The sequence below is a fragment of the Dromaius novaehollandiae genome, chromosome 1 (assembly GCF_036370855.1).
Source record: "Dromaius novaehollandiae isolate bDroNov1 chromosome 1, bDroNov1.hap1, whole genome shotgun sequence".
Classification (NCBI taxonomy): Eukaryota; Metazoa; Chordata; class Aves; order Casuariiformes; family Dromaiidae; genus Dromaius; species Dromaius novaehollandiae.
In genome coordinates, this window is record NC_088098.1 from 89,464,055 (window position 1) to 89,480,898 (window position 16,844).

A 16,844-nucleotide genomic window follows, 5' to 3' on the forward strand; every position below is an offset into this window, starting at 1 on the left:
GCTAACTGGGTGCTAGGCAGGGTAAGTTGGTGAAGGAAAATTATGTGGCTAGCAGAAGACAGCCTGCGGGAATATTAAGTTCCCTCTCGGCGTGGACTTGAACCCCACAAGAAACGGCGGTGTGGCGGGCGGCCGCCCCCCTGAGGAGAGCCGGTGCCCTCGCAGGGGGTACGGCCGCCCACCGAGCAGCTCTCGGTGGGGCAGCAGCTCCGGGGTGGGGGAGCGCACGCAGGCCGGAGCCGCTGCCCCATCCCCGATTGGACACAGAGGGAGCCGTGGGGCGCTTCAGCCAGCCGGCCAAGCCGCTCTCTGGCCGCCGCTCCACTCAGCGCCCCCTCCGCCCGCACCGCATTGGTACGTCCCAACCGGTTGCCGCGCGCGCCGCGGTGCACGCTGGGAGCTGTGACAGTTGCAGGGGTGGGCGTTAAGACGGGCGGCCGCCAGGGAGGTTCTCGCCCGCCCCCACCTCGCCTCGCGCTCTGCAGGCGGCGTTGTTCCCTCCCCCCCCCCGCCGCCATGGCCCTCAACAAGTCCATGCACGCGCGAAACCGCTACAAGGACAAACCGCCCGACTTCGCCTACCTGGCCTCCAAGTACCCCGAGTTTCGGCAGCACGTGCAGGCCACCCTGTCCGGCAGGGTGAGGTAGGCCCGCGCGGCCGTTGGGCTAGAGGGGGAGGCTGCTTCCGGGGCTGCCGTGAGGGAGGTGCGGTTCAGCGGCTCCCTCGGCCTCCCGGCGCCGGCGGGGCTCTCTCACTGAGGAGGCGGGAGCGCCCGAGCTCTGTGTGTGTCGCCATCCAGGGCTTTGAAGTAGTGCTTGTGTTGTGCTTTCTGTTAATCGCTTGTTGTGCCTTTCAGCCTGAACTTCAAGGACCCCGAAGCGGTGAGGGCTTTGACGTGCACTCTCCTAAAAGAAGATTTTGGACTTAAGATCGACATTCCCTTGGAGAGGCTTATTCCTACTGTTCCCTTGCGACTGAACTATATCCACTGGGTGGAAGATCTTATCGGTCATCAGGAGGCTGATAAGCAAGTTCTTAGGCGAGGAATTGACATAGGTACTTGGAATAAGTTATTAACAAAACTTAATTATTTGCTATCAATGAAACTAGCTAATAAAACTTGTTATACATCAGTAGAGAAATCTTAAATTTGATAAACAAACGTGAACATGATGATGGTGAAGCTGGCAACGTACTGGTATTTCAGATGGCTTTTTGGGCTATGTTTCTTTGCACAAACAAGAATGATTGTAGCAGGCATTTTTTTTTTTTTTTGCTTTTCATGGCACTGAACTCTCTTCAATGTAGCTTTGTTTTGTATTCAGAATTGCACTGTTATAACTGAGACAAAAATGTGATTCCAAAGGAAGTGTCTCTCCATCTCTCTGTCTCAGTTTTTGATTGCATTTCTTCTCGGTCTTTAGCTGTTGAATTACGTTATATTAACGTTCTCTTTTGCTTTTGGACATCTGTGCGAGAGATGTTTGTAGGCTGCATAACAATATTTTCTAGTGTTGTCTTTTAGTAAGATAATTTTCTTGTGTTTTCAGGTGTATTTGATAGATGACTGATCTGTCTTTTTTTAAGCTTTGGTTTTTTTTTTTTTCAATGCAGAGATATTCATGAGCTAAATTGTAAAAGAAGTCAGGGAAAATACTAGTAAAACTGCCTTTTGGTTGCAGATGATCAGGATATCCTGTTTATCTGTAGAAAACAAAGTACTATTTAAGCTAGACTAGGCATCTGCAGATTGATGATATCTTTTGGTAATGTGTGTCTAGGAGTATTGTAGCTTGTTCAGTTTCACCTGATAATATCTGGATCAAGCAAAAGATCAGTGCAAGCTTTAGTTATTCAGTAGAGGTGTGAATTTATAAGGTGTACACTGATGCACATCATCTGGTTCTCGTTAAAAATAAAACAAGAGTATCCTTGTAGAAGAAGGAAGTAACTGTTCCACGTACTGCTAGTAAAATTGGCATTTGGATTCCATTCTTTTTTGATTCTATATGAATTATGTAAAAGGCACCTGGGATGGCATACTTGAGTTTAGCTCACGTTTCTAATTTTTGCAACAGAATCTTCCTTTACAATTCAAAGACTTGTTTTTGTAGATTGCTTTGTGCTAAAGTAAATTTTTGATGAAATTAAGGAAAGTTGGAATCTCCTTTTTAACAACTTGAGTTTTATTTGAGGTGTCACTTGTTTCTTACTCTTTAAGTTAAAATGCTAGTTACTGACTTTCTCAAAGCTTGGGTTCAGTAATCTCAGTTACTGTTCATGTGTTTTCTTGGCATTTGCTAGTGTTTTTTTTTTTTTTTACCGTTAATACAGCTTTTCAATTGCTGCAATTTACTGACTTACATTTTTAGCTTGAGCTCCAGCAGAGATAAGGCTTATATCATCACCTTGTGTGGGCACGGCTGCTTTCCTTTGATAGCTTTTGAACTTGTTAGAGAGCCCTTACACATCTGATATTAGATAGCTTTTTCAAAAACAATTTCTATGAGTTTCATCACAGTAGGTGGCTAAGTACAGGAGACAGATCTTGTAAGTCCTTCAACGATTGGAGAATCTGAAATTGGAGTTTGCAGTGAGCTTTGTAAATCCAGACTCTGGGAAACAGTAAGTCATCCAAGAGGAACATAACAGGAATGCTGGCAGTAACTCTACATGTTTTTGCTTACTTACAGCCATTATTTGTATTTTAATGAGCCAGTATAACAGTAAGGCTTGTCTGCCCTAATGAAAAGGAAAGTATATGGTTCCTACGTAGACTCTTGATAAATTTCTTGAATTCTAGTTTTGTAGCAGTAAGGTTTTTTTTTCTTGTATCTGTTTGCATTAAACCTAAGTCTGATTGTTAGTTGTTATTGGATCACTTAGATGTGCTATAATTGTAAAAAGGTGTCACTTTATGCTAGTATATATTTCTCTTTGTGACCAAGTTTGCATCTGTCAGGCTCTCTTTAGTAGCTTACTTGGCACCCCTGATTCTTTGACTGTTTTAAGTATTAGGGAAAAAAGTCTGATGTTACAGAGAGATCATTTTCTTTTTTATGATTGCCATATGCATCAAAGTAAAAGTATTTGCGGTAGAAAAATGCAGAAAAATATATTTGTCGATAGCTTTTTTAGAAAATCAGAATATATTTGGCTTTCACTATATAAATCAATCACTGTCCTATAGAAGAAGCAGCTTAACAAAGAAGTTGATCATTTACTAGATAACTTATTTCCAGGCAGGATGGAAATGTTCTGTACTAAAATCTTGAAATCAGCTCTTTATGTTGTAAACAGTATGTAATTAACAGCCGCACTGTGTATAACACGAGAGGCTTATTTTGCCTTTTTCCATGACTTTTCTTTTCTGCAGGAACAGGGGCATCTTGCATATACCCATTACTTGGAGCAACTTTGAATGGCTGGTATTTTCTTGCAACAGAAGTAGATGATATGTGCTTCAATTATGCCAAGAAAAATGTGGAACAGAATAACTTGTCTGATCTTATAAAAGGTATGATGTTTCAGGATATTTAGTAGCATACAGATGTTGCGACATACTTTTGCCATGTTCAGTGGCAAATCAGAATTAGTGTTCCTGCCAAAGACATGCTCCATCGATTTTACTGAAGCAAAGTGTTTAGTAAGGCCCACGCGTGCTTAAGCCAGAAAGGCACAGCCTGTCTGGGATGGAATGTGTGGATGAAGAACCATCCATACAAGAATGTGAAAGTTCAGCTTCATTTTAGAGGTTTTTTTTTTCCTCATATTCTTTGTCTCTTACTGATGTGTTTCTTAGAGTTCATGCTGTTTCTGCTACTAGGGGGCATGAATTGCTCCGCCCAGATAATTTGCATGATACCTGTTCAAATACGTAGTCTTTTCTGAATTAGGTCTTAACAATGCCTTTGACAGTTGCCACATGCCAGGTTTGCTCTGTGGATGGGCTTGGAAAATTTATTGTGGGATATTGCTATATATTTAAAGCATGTCTATCATTCAGCCCTGAAATAAAGACCTTAGTTCTGCTGGATTTTGGTTGTATCCTTTTAACCAGAATGTCTTCCTCCACGTCAGTCTTGAAGATCCAAAACTTGATGTGGGGAACAATGACAGTGTTGTGTTACTGTTGCCATCATAGGATTCTTACTGGCCTGGGGGTTGACTTTGCTGGAAAAACCTCTGGCAAAGGAAAGTGTCTCTGGTGAAGCTGCAGTTCCTAAGGTGATAAGCTGAAGTAATTGACCAATTGCTGTTGGGCAGAATCATGGGCAAGGGCCTACCACTGATGGTACCTGTAGCCGCCTGCTGGCTGGAAATGACAAATAGCTGTGACTTTTAGGACTGCAGCTTTAAAGTTTGCAGGTATTCTAGCTATCATTCTTGTCAGATAGTATAACCTAAACACTGCTTGCTTGATACACTAACAACTTTTTGTTTTAGGATCATAATAAACTGTAGTAGTAAATGTTAGGAGGGTGTAATGCCTTCTGGCTTCATTCTCAATATATTGGTCCTGGGTGCCTTATCTGTAAATTGCAGCACTGATTAAGTCTACAAGAAGTACTGCTTGTATTAGTCTTTTTAGATCTTTCAACTGGGCTTCATCTATAACTGTGTTTTCCATAAGCATGGAATGCACCTTCTTTCATATTTAATTTCCTGTTTCTTGGACCAGAGCCCCCATGGTCTGCAGAAATATGTGTGACAAGACTCTAACAACAAATTCCAGTTTCCAAGGACCTTTGATGAAAGATAATGGAAATTGATGGGATGTTGGCCATAATCCTTGAGGCTGGTCCCTAAATAATAAATTTTTGGACCCTAATAAGCAGAAGATTTGCAGGGAAAGGAACTCTTATCTTTCTTCTTTTCCTGTGTTTTTTCTAAATTGTATAAAAGTACATAGTATTGCTAAAACACAATAAGGCTGTTTTATTATGAGGTTAGATTTAAAGTTAATCTGTGTCACCTAACTTCAGTGAAGATAGCTTTATCTTCAAGGCTTCCATGGTCTTAGTTTTACACTCTAGAAAGTCCAAAGACCACCATTTTGTGGTATAATAATTCTAGAATTCTCTATCTAAAAAATATTAATGTTTAGAAGTGGGCAATTTTATCTCTGACTAGCCTGTGTGATGACTAATTCACACTCATACTAATTTTTGAATTTGAATTTGTAATTGCATCAGGATAGCTGGAGCAGTTACTATTGTTTTAAACTGACTCATTTAATTCTACTACCACATATATATATGTGCGTGTGTGTGTGTGTATATATGTGTGTGTGTGTGTATACACACACTATGTATACATAATCTGTAGACTAATCCTTAACCTAAAGTCATTATTTGCAGTGTAATTATGTTTATATTTATTATGGTTTATGTAGAATATATTGTTTAGAAAACAGAGTTTTTGTAGGACATATTGTCTCAAAAAAAACCCCACTGAAACAACTGTGGCACACTAGCTAGATTATAAAGCTCCTTACTGACTAAACTTCTGTGTTTTCTGTTAGTGGTTAAGGTACCACAGAAGACTCTTCTAATGGATGCACTGAAAGAAGAATCTGAGATTGTTTATGATTTTTGCATGTGCAACCCTCCCTTTTTTGCCAACCAATTGGAAGCGAAGGTAACCTAACAAACGGAATGCTGTGTGCGCTTACTGCAGTGTTTAGTGAGTGGGAGGGTACAATAGTTTAACCTCTTCCCTGGTGGAAAGTTCAGTGGAAAATCTCAAATCATTATGAAATAGCATTAAATTTTGTTTCTCCCCCCACCCTGGACTATTGAAAAACTTAACTGTTACCTTTTCAGAAGTGAAGGATGAGCTGTAGAATTTTTTTCACAAGTTATTTCTATTTTAGAGAATTAGTTCAGAAAGTAGATAGCTACTCCCAATGTGAAATCAAGTGCCAGTTGATTATGGTGAGAGGAATGAGTTTCTGGAATCATGCCTCTATGTAATTTTTTGTTTCCTTAGTGATTTAGGCAGTATCATACAGCTCCAAACTGTTCTTGTAGTACCTAGGAAAGACAGTCAGAAACTTAAGTATTATTTTCCAGCATGTCTTAAATGTGGTGGAACCACATATTGCGTATTAGTAGGACATTGATGTGTGACAAGTAACTTATCTACGTTTGAGATTGTAGGGAATTTGCTTGGATATTATTCATTTGTATGACTAACACTGGGAGGCTTAGTCATGAATTAGGATCATGCTGGTTATAGCAAAGGGAAAAGTTTGTCTGCCAGAATGTCTGCCTTTCATTCAAGTATGAAGTTAGGTACAACAAAGTGGACAGCAGTTAGTATCAGCTGTTATGTGTATTTTAATGTATATTCGTTTATTGTCCGTGTTTGTGATGGGTAGAAGACAAATAGAGGTTGTGACTTTTGCTACCAACTGAAGATTGAGGTGAGAAGCGGTGCGTAAAGAAGCTCAACATTTAATTAAATGTTTGTCTCAAACACACTTTCTTATTCAGGGAGTAAATTCTCGAAATCCACGGCGACCTCCTCCCAGTTCTGTAAATACAGGAGGGATCACAGAAATCATGGCTGAGGGGGGAGAACTAGAATTTGTCAAAAGAATTATCCATGATAGTCTACAACTTAAAAAGAGGTTACGGTAAGTGCTTTGTTCCAGTTAAACAAACTTTTATCTGCTTCTTTGGCTGCAGTCATGTGACAGTGATATTTTTAGTAAGGAACGTAGCTGTGGTCCAGCGATATCTATTCACTTTGCTTAATTTTACACATTATTAATTTATTCTCAGTTTATAGAAAATTAGTTGTTCTTGAGCATCGAGCAAACTACAACCCATTGTCAGTTACAGGTATTTAAAGGTGAAGGTCTTAAAGCCAGTACACGTGACTCCTGTAGTTTTCAGCTAAACTAACACATATGTTTGTTGAAGACAGTCAGTGATGATTTTTAAGTGCATCTGGGATAGGAAGATTTATCACGATGCTTAGGTATCTGTTCATTATCTAAGTTTCCACCTTTTCCTGGTTGAATTTTGGTAACTTACTGCTTTGTCTGCTCAAGGGCACTATAGTACTGAATGCCACCTTGGGTAAATGTAAGCTGTGATAGAAGTCAGATAAGATAAAAGATAAACAGATGGCATGTCTTCATTTTTTTTCCCCCACAATCGGACTTTTTTTTTTTTTCCTCGCCATGCTGTACATTATTACTCTAGCTCTTCTGGGAGCTTCCTTCAGTTTTTTTTACTATCCTTCTAAAATACAGTTGCTAAAATTTTGTGTGTGTATTTCCAGGGCTTCACCAGTTCTCTAAGCAAAGGGAATTCAGGCTTCCTTCTTATTATATATTAAAGAGGGCTTTTTTATTTTATTCTTTTAAGACCATTCTAGCCAGAGCGTTGCATTAAGAGCTCATCTTCATCTATCTGATACCAGATTTTTTCTTTAGAATGTTTGCTTTCTAGTGATAGACCTGTAAACATGAAGAATATATTCCAGTTTGGGAAAAACAAGACAAAGCAAAACTGCATTTGGCTGTATTAAAAGTGCCTTCACCTTGTAGTGCTTTGAAGAAGAAAAGTGGAGGCTTGCATAGGCTGCAATTCTGCAAACGTTTAAACATTGTTTTTTATATCCCACCTTTCTCCTTTACCCCTCAAATCTTACGACATATAAGAAATGGATATGTAGTGTGGCAGAATGATACACTAGAAGTTTTAAGATTTAGAAATAGTGAGGAGCCGCAAGAGGTAAGCTTTTGAAACTTACAGCAATCTTGTTTATGCCAGCAAAGACACTGAAAAATAATTGCTGTTTCTGTCAAAGTTAGTGGGTAAAATGTTATTTTAGTGCAGTTGATGTAGACAAGCTTTTTGGTTTGCATGCTCTTTTTTCAGGTCTGAAATAATTGCAGTGATTTTTTCAAAGCTAAGTACAAGCTGAAACAGTTCGGTGTTTAATCAGCAATAGCATGGGGGAGGGAGGCAAAACATCTATGCAGGAAGTGCATATTCATGCAACACTAATAAATGTATCACTTAATAGAATCTATGTTAGAGGAGTTAGGTGGGGATGCAGCTAAAGAAATAATTGAGGTGTTCTGTAAGCTCTCTTTGAGCATCAAGATTTGGAGATGAGAGGAAGTGAGTATTTTTTAAAAATGTTCTTCTGCTTCTAACTGGATGTCTTTGTCCTTTATACGTCTTTTCTGATGTGTAGTGGTTTCATTCCACCAGTGTAGTTTCTGTGGGACCACATAGTATATTATGTAAAATATGACGATCTGGAAAGCATGTGTACAGTTTAGGATTAAGTGGTCCTGTATGGTAGGACGAGGGATGTGTCTGTGGGGAGTTCTGCAAATGCAAAGCAACTTTGTTACTGGTCCCACTTGATGTGTGTAGATTCAGGAGAAATGTGCTATTCAGAAATTGCTGTTTAAAGACCTTGGAAGGAATCCAAGTGGCAAATGTAATAGAGAACAGACCTTACTCTCAGGCAAGAAGTCTGTCTTGAAAATGTGATGTGAAATTGAGGAATGCATTGTTCCTGTACTGTTTCTCTTGGCAACACCACTCCGCAGGGAAGGAGAAAGGTGTATCTTGATCTGATCAGTTGTTAGCACAAGGTATAGAATATGTCCAGGTGCTAACTATGCATCATATTTAGGAAAAATAAGCTCTGTGTGTGTTTGTGGGTACTGACTTGGAGACTCTGTTATAGGAAGAATATCTTAAAATACTGTGTTGGTTTCCTATTTTATTAGAGATGAGGTTTGACAACTCTACCAAAGGGCTAAAACAATGAACTATTAGTAGAATACAAGACTGAAACTTCCTTGGGCCAGGAAATATTGGTCATATGTGATTCCTTCTCTTCCCTTCCCCTGCCTCCTCAGGTAGGAGTTGCAGGTTCTGTGTTTTGTAATTTTGGGAAAGATGTATGTTTTGCCAGAAATCTGGGGATTTAACAGAAGTATTTCTGTATGAAACTCTGTATATTGCATTATGCAGAAAATGAGATTAAATGTTTCTTAATATCCAATGGTCTTAATTTTTTTAGTTTACTGTACACTGTGAAAATTGATGCTCTTTAACATGTGTATGTATGTGATCAGTTTAAGGTGCCTCTCTTCAGTGAAGATGCATGATAAGTGTTGAGGAAACTGTCCATAACATGGGAACTCTAATTTTCATTCTTAAGTACATTATATTTACAGATAACCCTTTTTGTATCCAGGTTTTAAATCTCTTACTGCACTTACAGATTTCTGATCCAGGTAGTTCTTTCTTTCTGTTAGTTGCTGTTTTTGAATGATCTGTATTAGTAAAACACTTTGTTAATATGTTGTCTGCAGATGGTACAGTTGCATGCTGGGGAAGAAATGCAGTTTAGCACCATTGAAAGAGGAACTTCGAATCCAAGGGGTAAGTTTGTATATACACCATGAATATCCTGTATGTGTTCAGTGCAGTGTATACTTTATTCCAGAGCATCTGTGCTATCTGCATTATTATTTACAAGAAGAAACTATGATTCCTTGTTATGGAAGCACTCAAAGCAGTTGATTTAATTATTGAAGATTCAACGCTGATGTATAAGCAATGCCGTATCATCTTCAGATTTTTGTGTCCTTATCACGTTTAGAATCACGTCTTCATCCTTTTTAGAATACACCGGGACTTCTGTTTTGAAATAGCCCAACGGGTCCTTTGTAAACATTTTCTAGCTTTCTTTCCTCTTAGCTAACATGAAATCTAACAATTTGGTTGATTAAAGAAATTTTAACTTTTTTTTTTTAAAGAGATTTACTCTTCTAATTCACTAACAGTAGAAGCTGGTAATGTTTGGAGGAAAAAAAAAAAAGCAAAGACACTGAAGAGGTTGAGCTTCATTTGGACAAATAGGTCTCGTATGTTTTGTCTTCTATATGTTTGCAGAACTTGCTGTTATTAGGGCCTCTGACTTCATTCTAGTTCTTAGTCTGAGCCAATGCTGTATCCTCCTCATTCTTCATTTCCTGTCTTGCTCTGACACAGATTTCACAACCTAGCCTTTTCTCATTGAATTGTCTTTTGAATGTTGGGATACGTTTGTCAACAAACACATGGTATAAGACTATGTATTAACATTTATGTTATGTTATTGTTTTCTTTGTGCTCAATTCTGGCATCAGGTAAACTCTGGAACCTTGTGCCACTGATCCCTTCTGATGCAAGAAGGGTATGCAAAGGACTTATTGTGGCTTTCCCAAAGATGCTTATATCTTCTATAATTTGCTTATAAAGAAAATGATTGTGAGATCTCTCATTGTATATGGTGGAGAGTGGAAGGAAGGAGAATGGATGGTGAAATTAATTCCTTGAAATCTGAACTGCAGCCCAGAGAAAAATCTCTAAACCTGATGACAAAAACAGATGCTGAGCTAGACACAGAATTTGAAGGACCTGACTTTCTTTGCTATCCTTGCAGTGTTATGCCCCAGTATTAATAAAGTGAGATGAAGCCTCGTGAACATTGAGGAGAAAAACTGAGCTTTTCTGTTTTGTTCTTGAAATTAGCGAACAGTTTCATTTTGGTCAGGTTCAGAATTTCTCTTGTAATAGAGCTGGGATTTTATTCATTGTAACCAGGTACCTGCTGTGCTGTGGTTCAGGTTGGTAAGCAGTGTAAGTGTTCTAAAACCCACTTGTGGTTCAAATTGTCTTGGCATTTTCTGCATTTATGGGGAAAGCAAAACAAGGAACCCAAAGGTGGGGTAGAAGCACCTTCTCTCTGTTTTGAAGGCATTTCTTGAAAGTACCAGATTTTTGTCTGTTTTTTTTCTGTGCAGACCTGGGGCTTAAGCTCTGGAGCTGATGATGCTTTGGAATCAACTAGGATGCTTGATATTTATCCCTGCTAGTATATAGCACTTTATCAATTCTGTACATAAATGCCTCAGTGCATACATGTGTGAAAAGACTAGGTAATGCTAACATTGGATCTGAATTTTATATTTAAGGGAAATGTAAGTTCAGATTTGAATGTTGGTGAAGGTGCAGAAATGTTTGAGGGCATGTTACTGCAATCTGCCTCTGTCAGTCATTTTTGTTTAGGGAGGCATAACTGAAATATATGAGGCAGCTAAGACTAAGTTGCACATTTTCTCTACAGTCTTTAAGCTCTAGTCTATTTAGTACACAGAAGTGGTAATGAGAACTTAATCTTGTAGAGGCTTGGATCTAGTGAGGAGAAGGTGGGCTGAATTTGGTTTCCAGCTGTTACAGGTTTGTTGGTCCACATTAGGAAAGTTGCTTTGTATTTTCACTTTCTAATCTGTAAAATGGAGGTAACTCTAAAAATCAGTTATTTTCATGAAATCTCTCATGCCATGTTTAGTAATGCCACCTAGCCTCAGAAGTATATTGATTACTGCTGCTTAAATGAATACTAACACCTGTTACCAAAAAAAGTATCTTACTTTGCACAAGAAAAATAAAATGCTCCCTTAAAATATCTCATCCCTTTCTGTAATGCAGAGTTTTTGAAAACAAGGGAATGCACAGAGTCATACTGATAAGTACTCCAAATTTTCTCCAGAACTAGTAGTTAGCTGCTTGATATTTGGGCTTATCTGCATATTCTTCAGCAGCCTTCACTGTTAAGTCTAACTGAGATGAAAGATAAGAATGGCTGACTAGAGTAATTTGACTGAGCTACGACTCTGATATGATATTTGAGAAGGCTTAAAGGCCTTCAGGAGGATTTATTTGTGCCATTGCCATTGTAGGAGTGACTCAAAATACTTCTTTGCTTTTAAGTTTGCTTTTTTTTTTTTTTTTTTTTTTTTTTTTTTTTTCACTCGTGTTTGTTAATGAATATTATTAGTGGTATATAGGTCTGTCTGGGGGACTCAGCAGTGAGGTCAAGTGTGAAAGCAGCCCATAGCCTTGGTGACAGGTGGGTGGTTTGGTTTCCAGGCCCTCATCACTGTCTTTGTTCTGTGTTTTTATGCCACAGCGATGAGCTCAGCATTCAAATGTGGAACAGGAGTAGGCTCTGAACAAGGAGGAAACGGTGTGCTTTTTGCAATCAGAACACAGATGTGTGCTGTAGGTAGTGTTGGGTCACTGCCTTTTTTTACTGTTGTATGCCTTTTTTAGTTGAGTGTTGCTAAACTTGGAGCACTCAAAGGGGAAAGATGTGGTAGGGTAGAAATGGGATATCCCAGGCTCTAGTACCAGGCTTGGCACTGACCAGCTTCAGCTGGCACTAACACCTATGAGCTATGTTAGAAAGAATCTCTATTATTATCAGGAGGAAATAGCTCTATGCTAACTTTTTTTCTTAATTTGAAAGTATGTAAAGTAGAACAGTAAGTTATTTATTAATATGAAATAAAATTTTGTATTGCTTCTTTACATAGGTTCCTAAAGTTACCCATACTGAATTCTGTCAAGGGCGTACCATGAGGTGGGCGCTGGCATGGAGTTTCTATGATGATGTACAAGTGCCTGTAAGTAACTTCATTTTGGTTTGCTTGTGATTGTCTCTGCCTCATATTTGAGAAAGTGTCTAACGGGCTATAATAAAACTGCTGAAGGATAACAGTTTGTTTCATAGCATGGAATGTTAAATTGGCTGGGCTGCATGGACAATGGGATTTCTTAATTGGTTCTCAGTCCATTAGCAGTTGTTACTTGTAATTCATGTGTGATCTATGACTAGGAATGAAAAATCAAGCCTGCAGGGACTTCCTCTGGGTTTCAGGGTAACTTCTAACATACTTCAAATAGCATATTTTTTATATACTACTAAATCCCTAAGTTTTGGGCTAGATCTAAAGTTTGCTTAAGCTACCCTCTGAGAATTTGGTTTTAATTTATCATACAGATTCTGTTACTAAATAGATATGAACATGTGTAGCTCCTTTATACTTGCCTACATGGTTACAGGTGGAGCTTGTTTGTCTTGACTTAGGTGAGCTGGTTGCTTTTTTGGATCCAGATGTACATATAGGTATATGCAATAACCAACTTTGTAGAAGATGCAAGTTAAACTTCATTGAATTAAGGTCAAAATTTGGATATTAGAAGTTGATCTCTAGTCCCAAAAGCAGCCACACTTTCTTACCTTACAGAGAGCAACTAATTTGAAGGAACTGATAGAGCTTTCTGCCTAACATCTGAAGATAAAATCCCCCTCTGTGCATCAGGCTAGCACAAAGTGCATGCTCGTGTGTGATGTTTCGTAAAATAACTCTTTAGGGTGAAGTGAAACACAGACCATGTCAGAGACTATTTATTGGCTTACTTTATACTCTTAATCCATATGTATTCTGAGTACAAAAGTACATGCAATAATAGTAATATTGCAAAGTGACATTGCATAGCATTGTAACTTTTTGGTGATACTTTATTTTTGTTGCTTGTTCTAGTCACCTCCCTCTAAAAGAAGAAAACTCGAAAAACCCCGAAAACCGATTACATTCATGGTCTTGGCTTCTACAGTCAAAGAGTTATCCGTCAAAGCTACAGCTATGGGCTGGGATGCGGTAGAAGCCATTGCTGTGGTTAGAGCCTGGGTAGAGAAGATTCTTGATGATCTGAAGGTAGTGTGTTAAGTATTACATGTTACAACAGCCTCCTACTTTAAAGCATAATGATGAATGGATAGTATGAAGTTCTGCTGTTTTCTGCAATAGGTTCAACATAAGCGTGTTCCCTGTGGAAAAGATGAAGTTAGCCTGTTTCTGACTGCCATTGAAAACTCCTGGGTTCACCTAAGGCGAAAGAAACGAGAGAGAGTAAGGCAATTACGAGAACTTCCTCGAGCTTCTGAAGATGTTCTGCAAGCAATGGAAGAGGAAAAAAACAGCCAGAAAAATATCAGCAACAATCTAGACTGTGAAAAAACCAAGACTGAGGACTCTGAAATAGGGTTGATGGCACCTGATGAGGATGTCCTCTTGACCACAGGTGATGAGCTAAGGGAAGAATCTGCTGCCAGAGAAGAACACAGTGAGCCTGTGGAGGAGGAGGAGGAGGACGCAGAAGCAAATCACTCAGAAAGGTCACTTAGTAAAGGTTCCAGTAATGTGAACGAGGAACCTGACCCTTCAGAGGAAGCTAGCAATCTAACAATTGAAAAAGGAAAAAGTCTCAGAGAAATTGGTAGATGCTTTCTCTTTAAGTGCTTAATGAATGTGAAGAAAGAAGGAAATGATGTATTAGTAGAAATGCACTGGGTTGAAGGACAGAACAGAGACTTGATGAACCAACTGTGCACGTACTTACGGAACCAGATTCTTCGGCTGGTTGCTAGTTAGCCCTTTTTCCTACTATCGTAAAATAGAGCAGCCCCAAAGTTTTCTAAGCTATTTTTAATTGACTAGAACTTTCAGCTAGCACAAACTGTCCTTTTTTTCCTTTTAAAATTATAGTAAAATGGAGATTAAAGCTCTCTTTTATGTTTTAAATAGTTTTTTTTTAAAGCCGCATGGAGTACATTGGACATGAACTGATGGGAAATAATAGATGCTGTGCTCCAGTTGTAAAACTACATGTTACAGTGAAATACGTTTATTTTGTGACTATTTTAAATAGCAACTGCTTATTTTGGTCGTTCTGGTGCAATAGAAGTATATATTGTTCCTAAATATAAATCTTTCCTGAAACATTTTCTTCAATACTAACGCAGGAAATGGTTAGTCTGCCTTGTGAATTGCCTTCTGCATCTAGGAGTCCTCAATTTAGGAATTAAGTATGCCTTCCTTCCCTTTAATGCATTTAACCTTTGGTCTACAAAGTGAAATATGGATACCTCCTCTAAGTGTCAATTCATTAAAATAATCACTTTAGAAATACCATGTTTTGTACTTTTCTGGTGCTTTGGCTTTGAAACACAGAAGCACCTACTATTATTGAGCATCTGTTTTCATAAATGTAGTTTTAAGAATGAAATATATTCTTTTAGCTGTTCTGGTTAAAGGGAATTTAACTATGTTGCCTATTCCATGAGACTATTCCTTACACCAGTGCAAATATACTGTGTCATTTCAGACAGTTACTTCTAAAGGATTTTGCTTCCATTTAATCTTAAGATTGCTTTAATGGCAGGAATAAGAGCATATCCTCATCTTTCTGTAGACCAGAAATTCCTTGTGCAGGATGAATATGGGTAGAGATGCATTAGGTTATTATGAAGGAAGACAACTGGGAAGAAGGCTGTTGCTTCCACACGTGACACTCTGGTCCTCTTTACCACCAGTTATATTCTCAGGGTTTCCTGGGCCAATGACCTCTTTCCTGTGAGAAGAGAGGTCAAGGGATGTGAATCTTCTCCAGGGTTTCTCAGAAAGGATTTGTTTGTGTGTGTTTGAGACTATGAGCACTGGTACTACATCACATAGAGCCGGCCTCCCAAGCTATGATCTGTTTCTCTTTCAAGATCTACAGAACATGAGGAGAAAGTATTTCTTGCTTGTGCCTTTTGGTTTCTTTCAGTGAAGTGTGTCTGTGTAGAATTCTGTACTGCCTCATCATGAGGAACTGTGTTGCGTATGTTGTTTGCATGATTCTGTTGTGGGATGTAGGTATGTGATATCCAAAACAAAAGATACACTCCTGATGGACAGAAGCGAATGTTGCATCTGTTCATGCTCCTGGAACCACTTTGAATATTGAGCCCTGTTTATCAATGCTTCTGGAAAGATTAGTGTGTTCTTTTCTTTTTTCTCATGTTGTAATGAAAAACAAATCAGAAAAACCTTATTTTTTTCCTGTATTGTTAACCATTGTATATCGTGCTTTTTTGCAGTTGTTTTGGAGATGATGGACAATGGCTTGTATGTGGCTAGAACTAATGAGTTGTGCTTTATTTCAGACCACAGAATTTGCAGAGGGCTGTTTCCATCATTGATGGAATACTGGGGAGGAGTGCAACTTAACGTTAGCTGGGGCGTAGTCCTACGCTTTTAGAATTTGAAGAGATTTTTTTTAACCAACTGAGCTATTAAAAATACTGAAAGCAAGGATGTCTGTCCTTCGTGCCCTTCTCTGCTTCTTATCTTTTCAGTCTTTCTTTCTGCAAGGATGATGAAGAGTTGTACAAGGCAAGTCTGTGTGGTAGTGACATGCTTGTTTTGCTGAAGCAAACTATTACCTTGCTGTGTTAGTTACCTCTTTCACCTCTACCACATGAGTATCTTGCATTCCTGAGTGTTGCTTAACCAAAGCCAGAGTTTATTTATGATGTTTTTAAAAAGAAAACTAGTAGTCTCTGATTAAGGTGATTTTTATCCTGTTTTAGAAAGTAAATTGCTGTATGGTCATTTTATTTTAAATAAATACTTTTTGTGAATGTGACAGAACTAATAAAAACTGAAATTAGTATAAAGCAAACATGTAAAACAAGGTAATTGGGGAAGACTGCTATCTTAAAATTGAAAATGCTGACGTGGCAATACTCGAAGCGTTCAGCTTGACCGAATGTCTCGGGAATGCTAGGAGGAGCACATCACACTTCACTGCAGCAAAATGAAGGATTGAGGGGAGAGTGGTAGAGGAGGAGGCAGTGTGAAACGTGTAATGGGGACTGAATTGACTTCGGGAAAAATCTAATGGTTCTGGGGGTTGTGCGGTAGATGGCAGTTTTGGGTGGAAAAAGGTGCAGCTGCCTTTGGCCACATCCCCTTTAAAAAGGTGAACCCAGAAATACCTTTTGCCTTTCTTTTCTCGTTACGCTGGAGCGCTGCTGCGTGCAGCCAGGCCGCCTCTGGTGGAGTTCCGCTAGTGCCTCGGCACGTGCTGTCGCTTCCAGCTGCTCGAGCGCGCTCCCGGGGCAGCCGGCGGGAGCGCGCACC

At 39.1% G+C, this 16,844-nt stretch overlaps 1 protein-coding gene across 2 annotated transcripts; it reads left to right on the plus strand.

The window, feature by feature from the left end:
* Positions 1-388: 388 nt before the first annotated feature.
* On the plus strand, positions 389-16,352 carry METTL16 (methyltransferase 16, RNA N6-adenosine). 2 transcript variants are annotated; one of them, XM_064519725.1, is made up of 9 exons: positions 389-644; positions 858-1,057; positions 3,378-3,518; positions 5,526-5,641; positions 6,499-6,641; positions 9,357-9,426; positions 12,408-12,497; positions 13,419-13,592; positions 13,686-16,352. In XM_064519725.1, exons 1-9 carry the CDS (start codon positions 517-519, stop codon positions 14,307-14,309), a joined length of 1,686 nt encoding a protein of 561 aa, XP_064375795.1. In that variant the 5' UTR covers positions 389-516; the 3' UTR covers positions 14,310-16,352. The 2 variants fall into 2 exon arrangements, with proteins under 2 accessions (XP_064375795.1, XP_064375803.1); XM_064519733.1 differs by having other exon boundaries at positions 510-639.
* Positions 16,353-16,844: the final 492 nt, after the last annotated feature.

Excerpts from the sequence above, each read along its gene's own strand:
- METTL16 (XM_064519725.1), top strand. The coding sequence starts at position 517 with ATGGCCCTCAACAAGTCCATGCACGCGCGAAACCGCTACAAGGACAAA. Across the intron at positions 645-857 it reads ACCCTGTCCGGCAGGGTGAG|CCTGAACTTCAAGGACCCCG; the intron begins GTAGGCCCGCGC and ends TGTGCCTTTCAG. Across the intron at positions 9,427-12,407 it reads AGGAACTTCGAATCCAAGGG|GTTCCTAAAGTTACCCATAC; the intron begins GTAAGTTTGTAT and ends TTCTTTACATAG.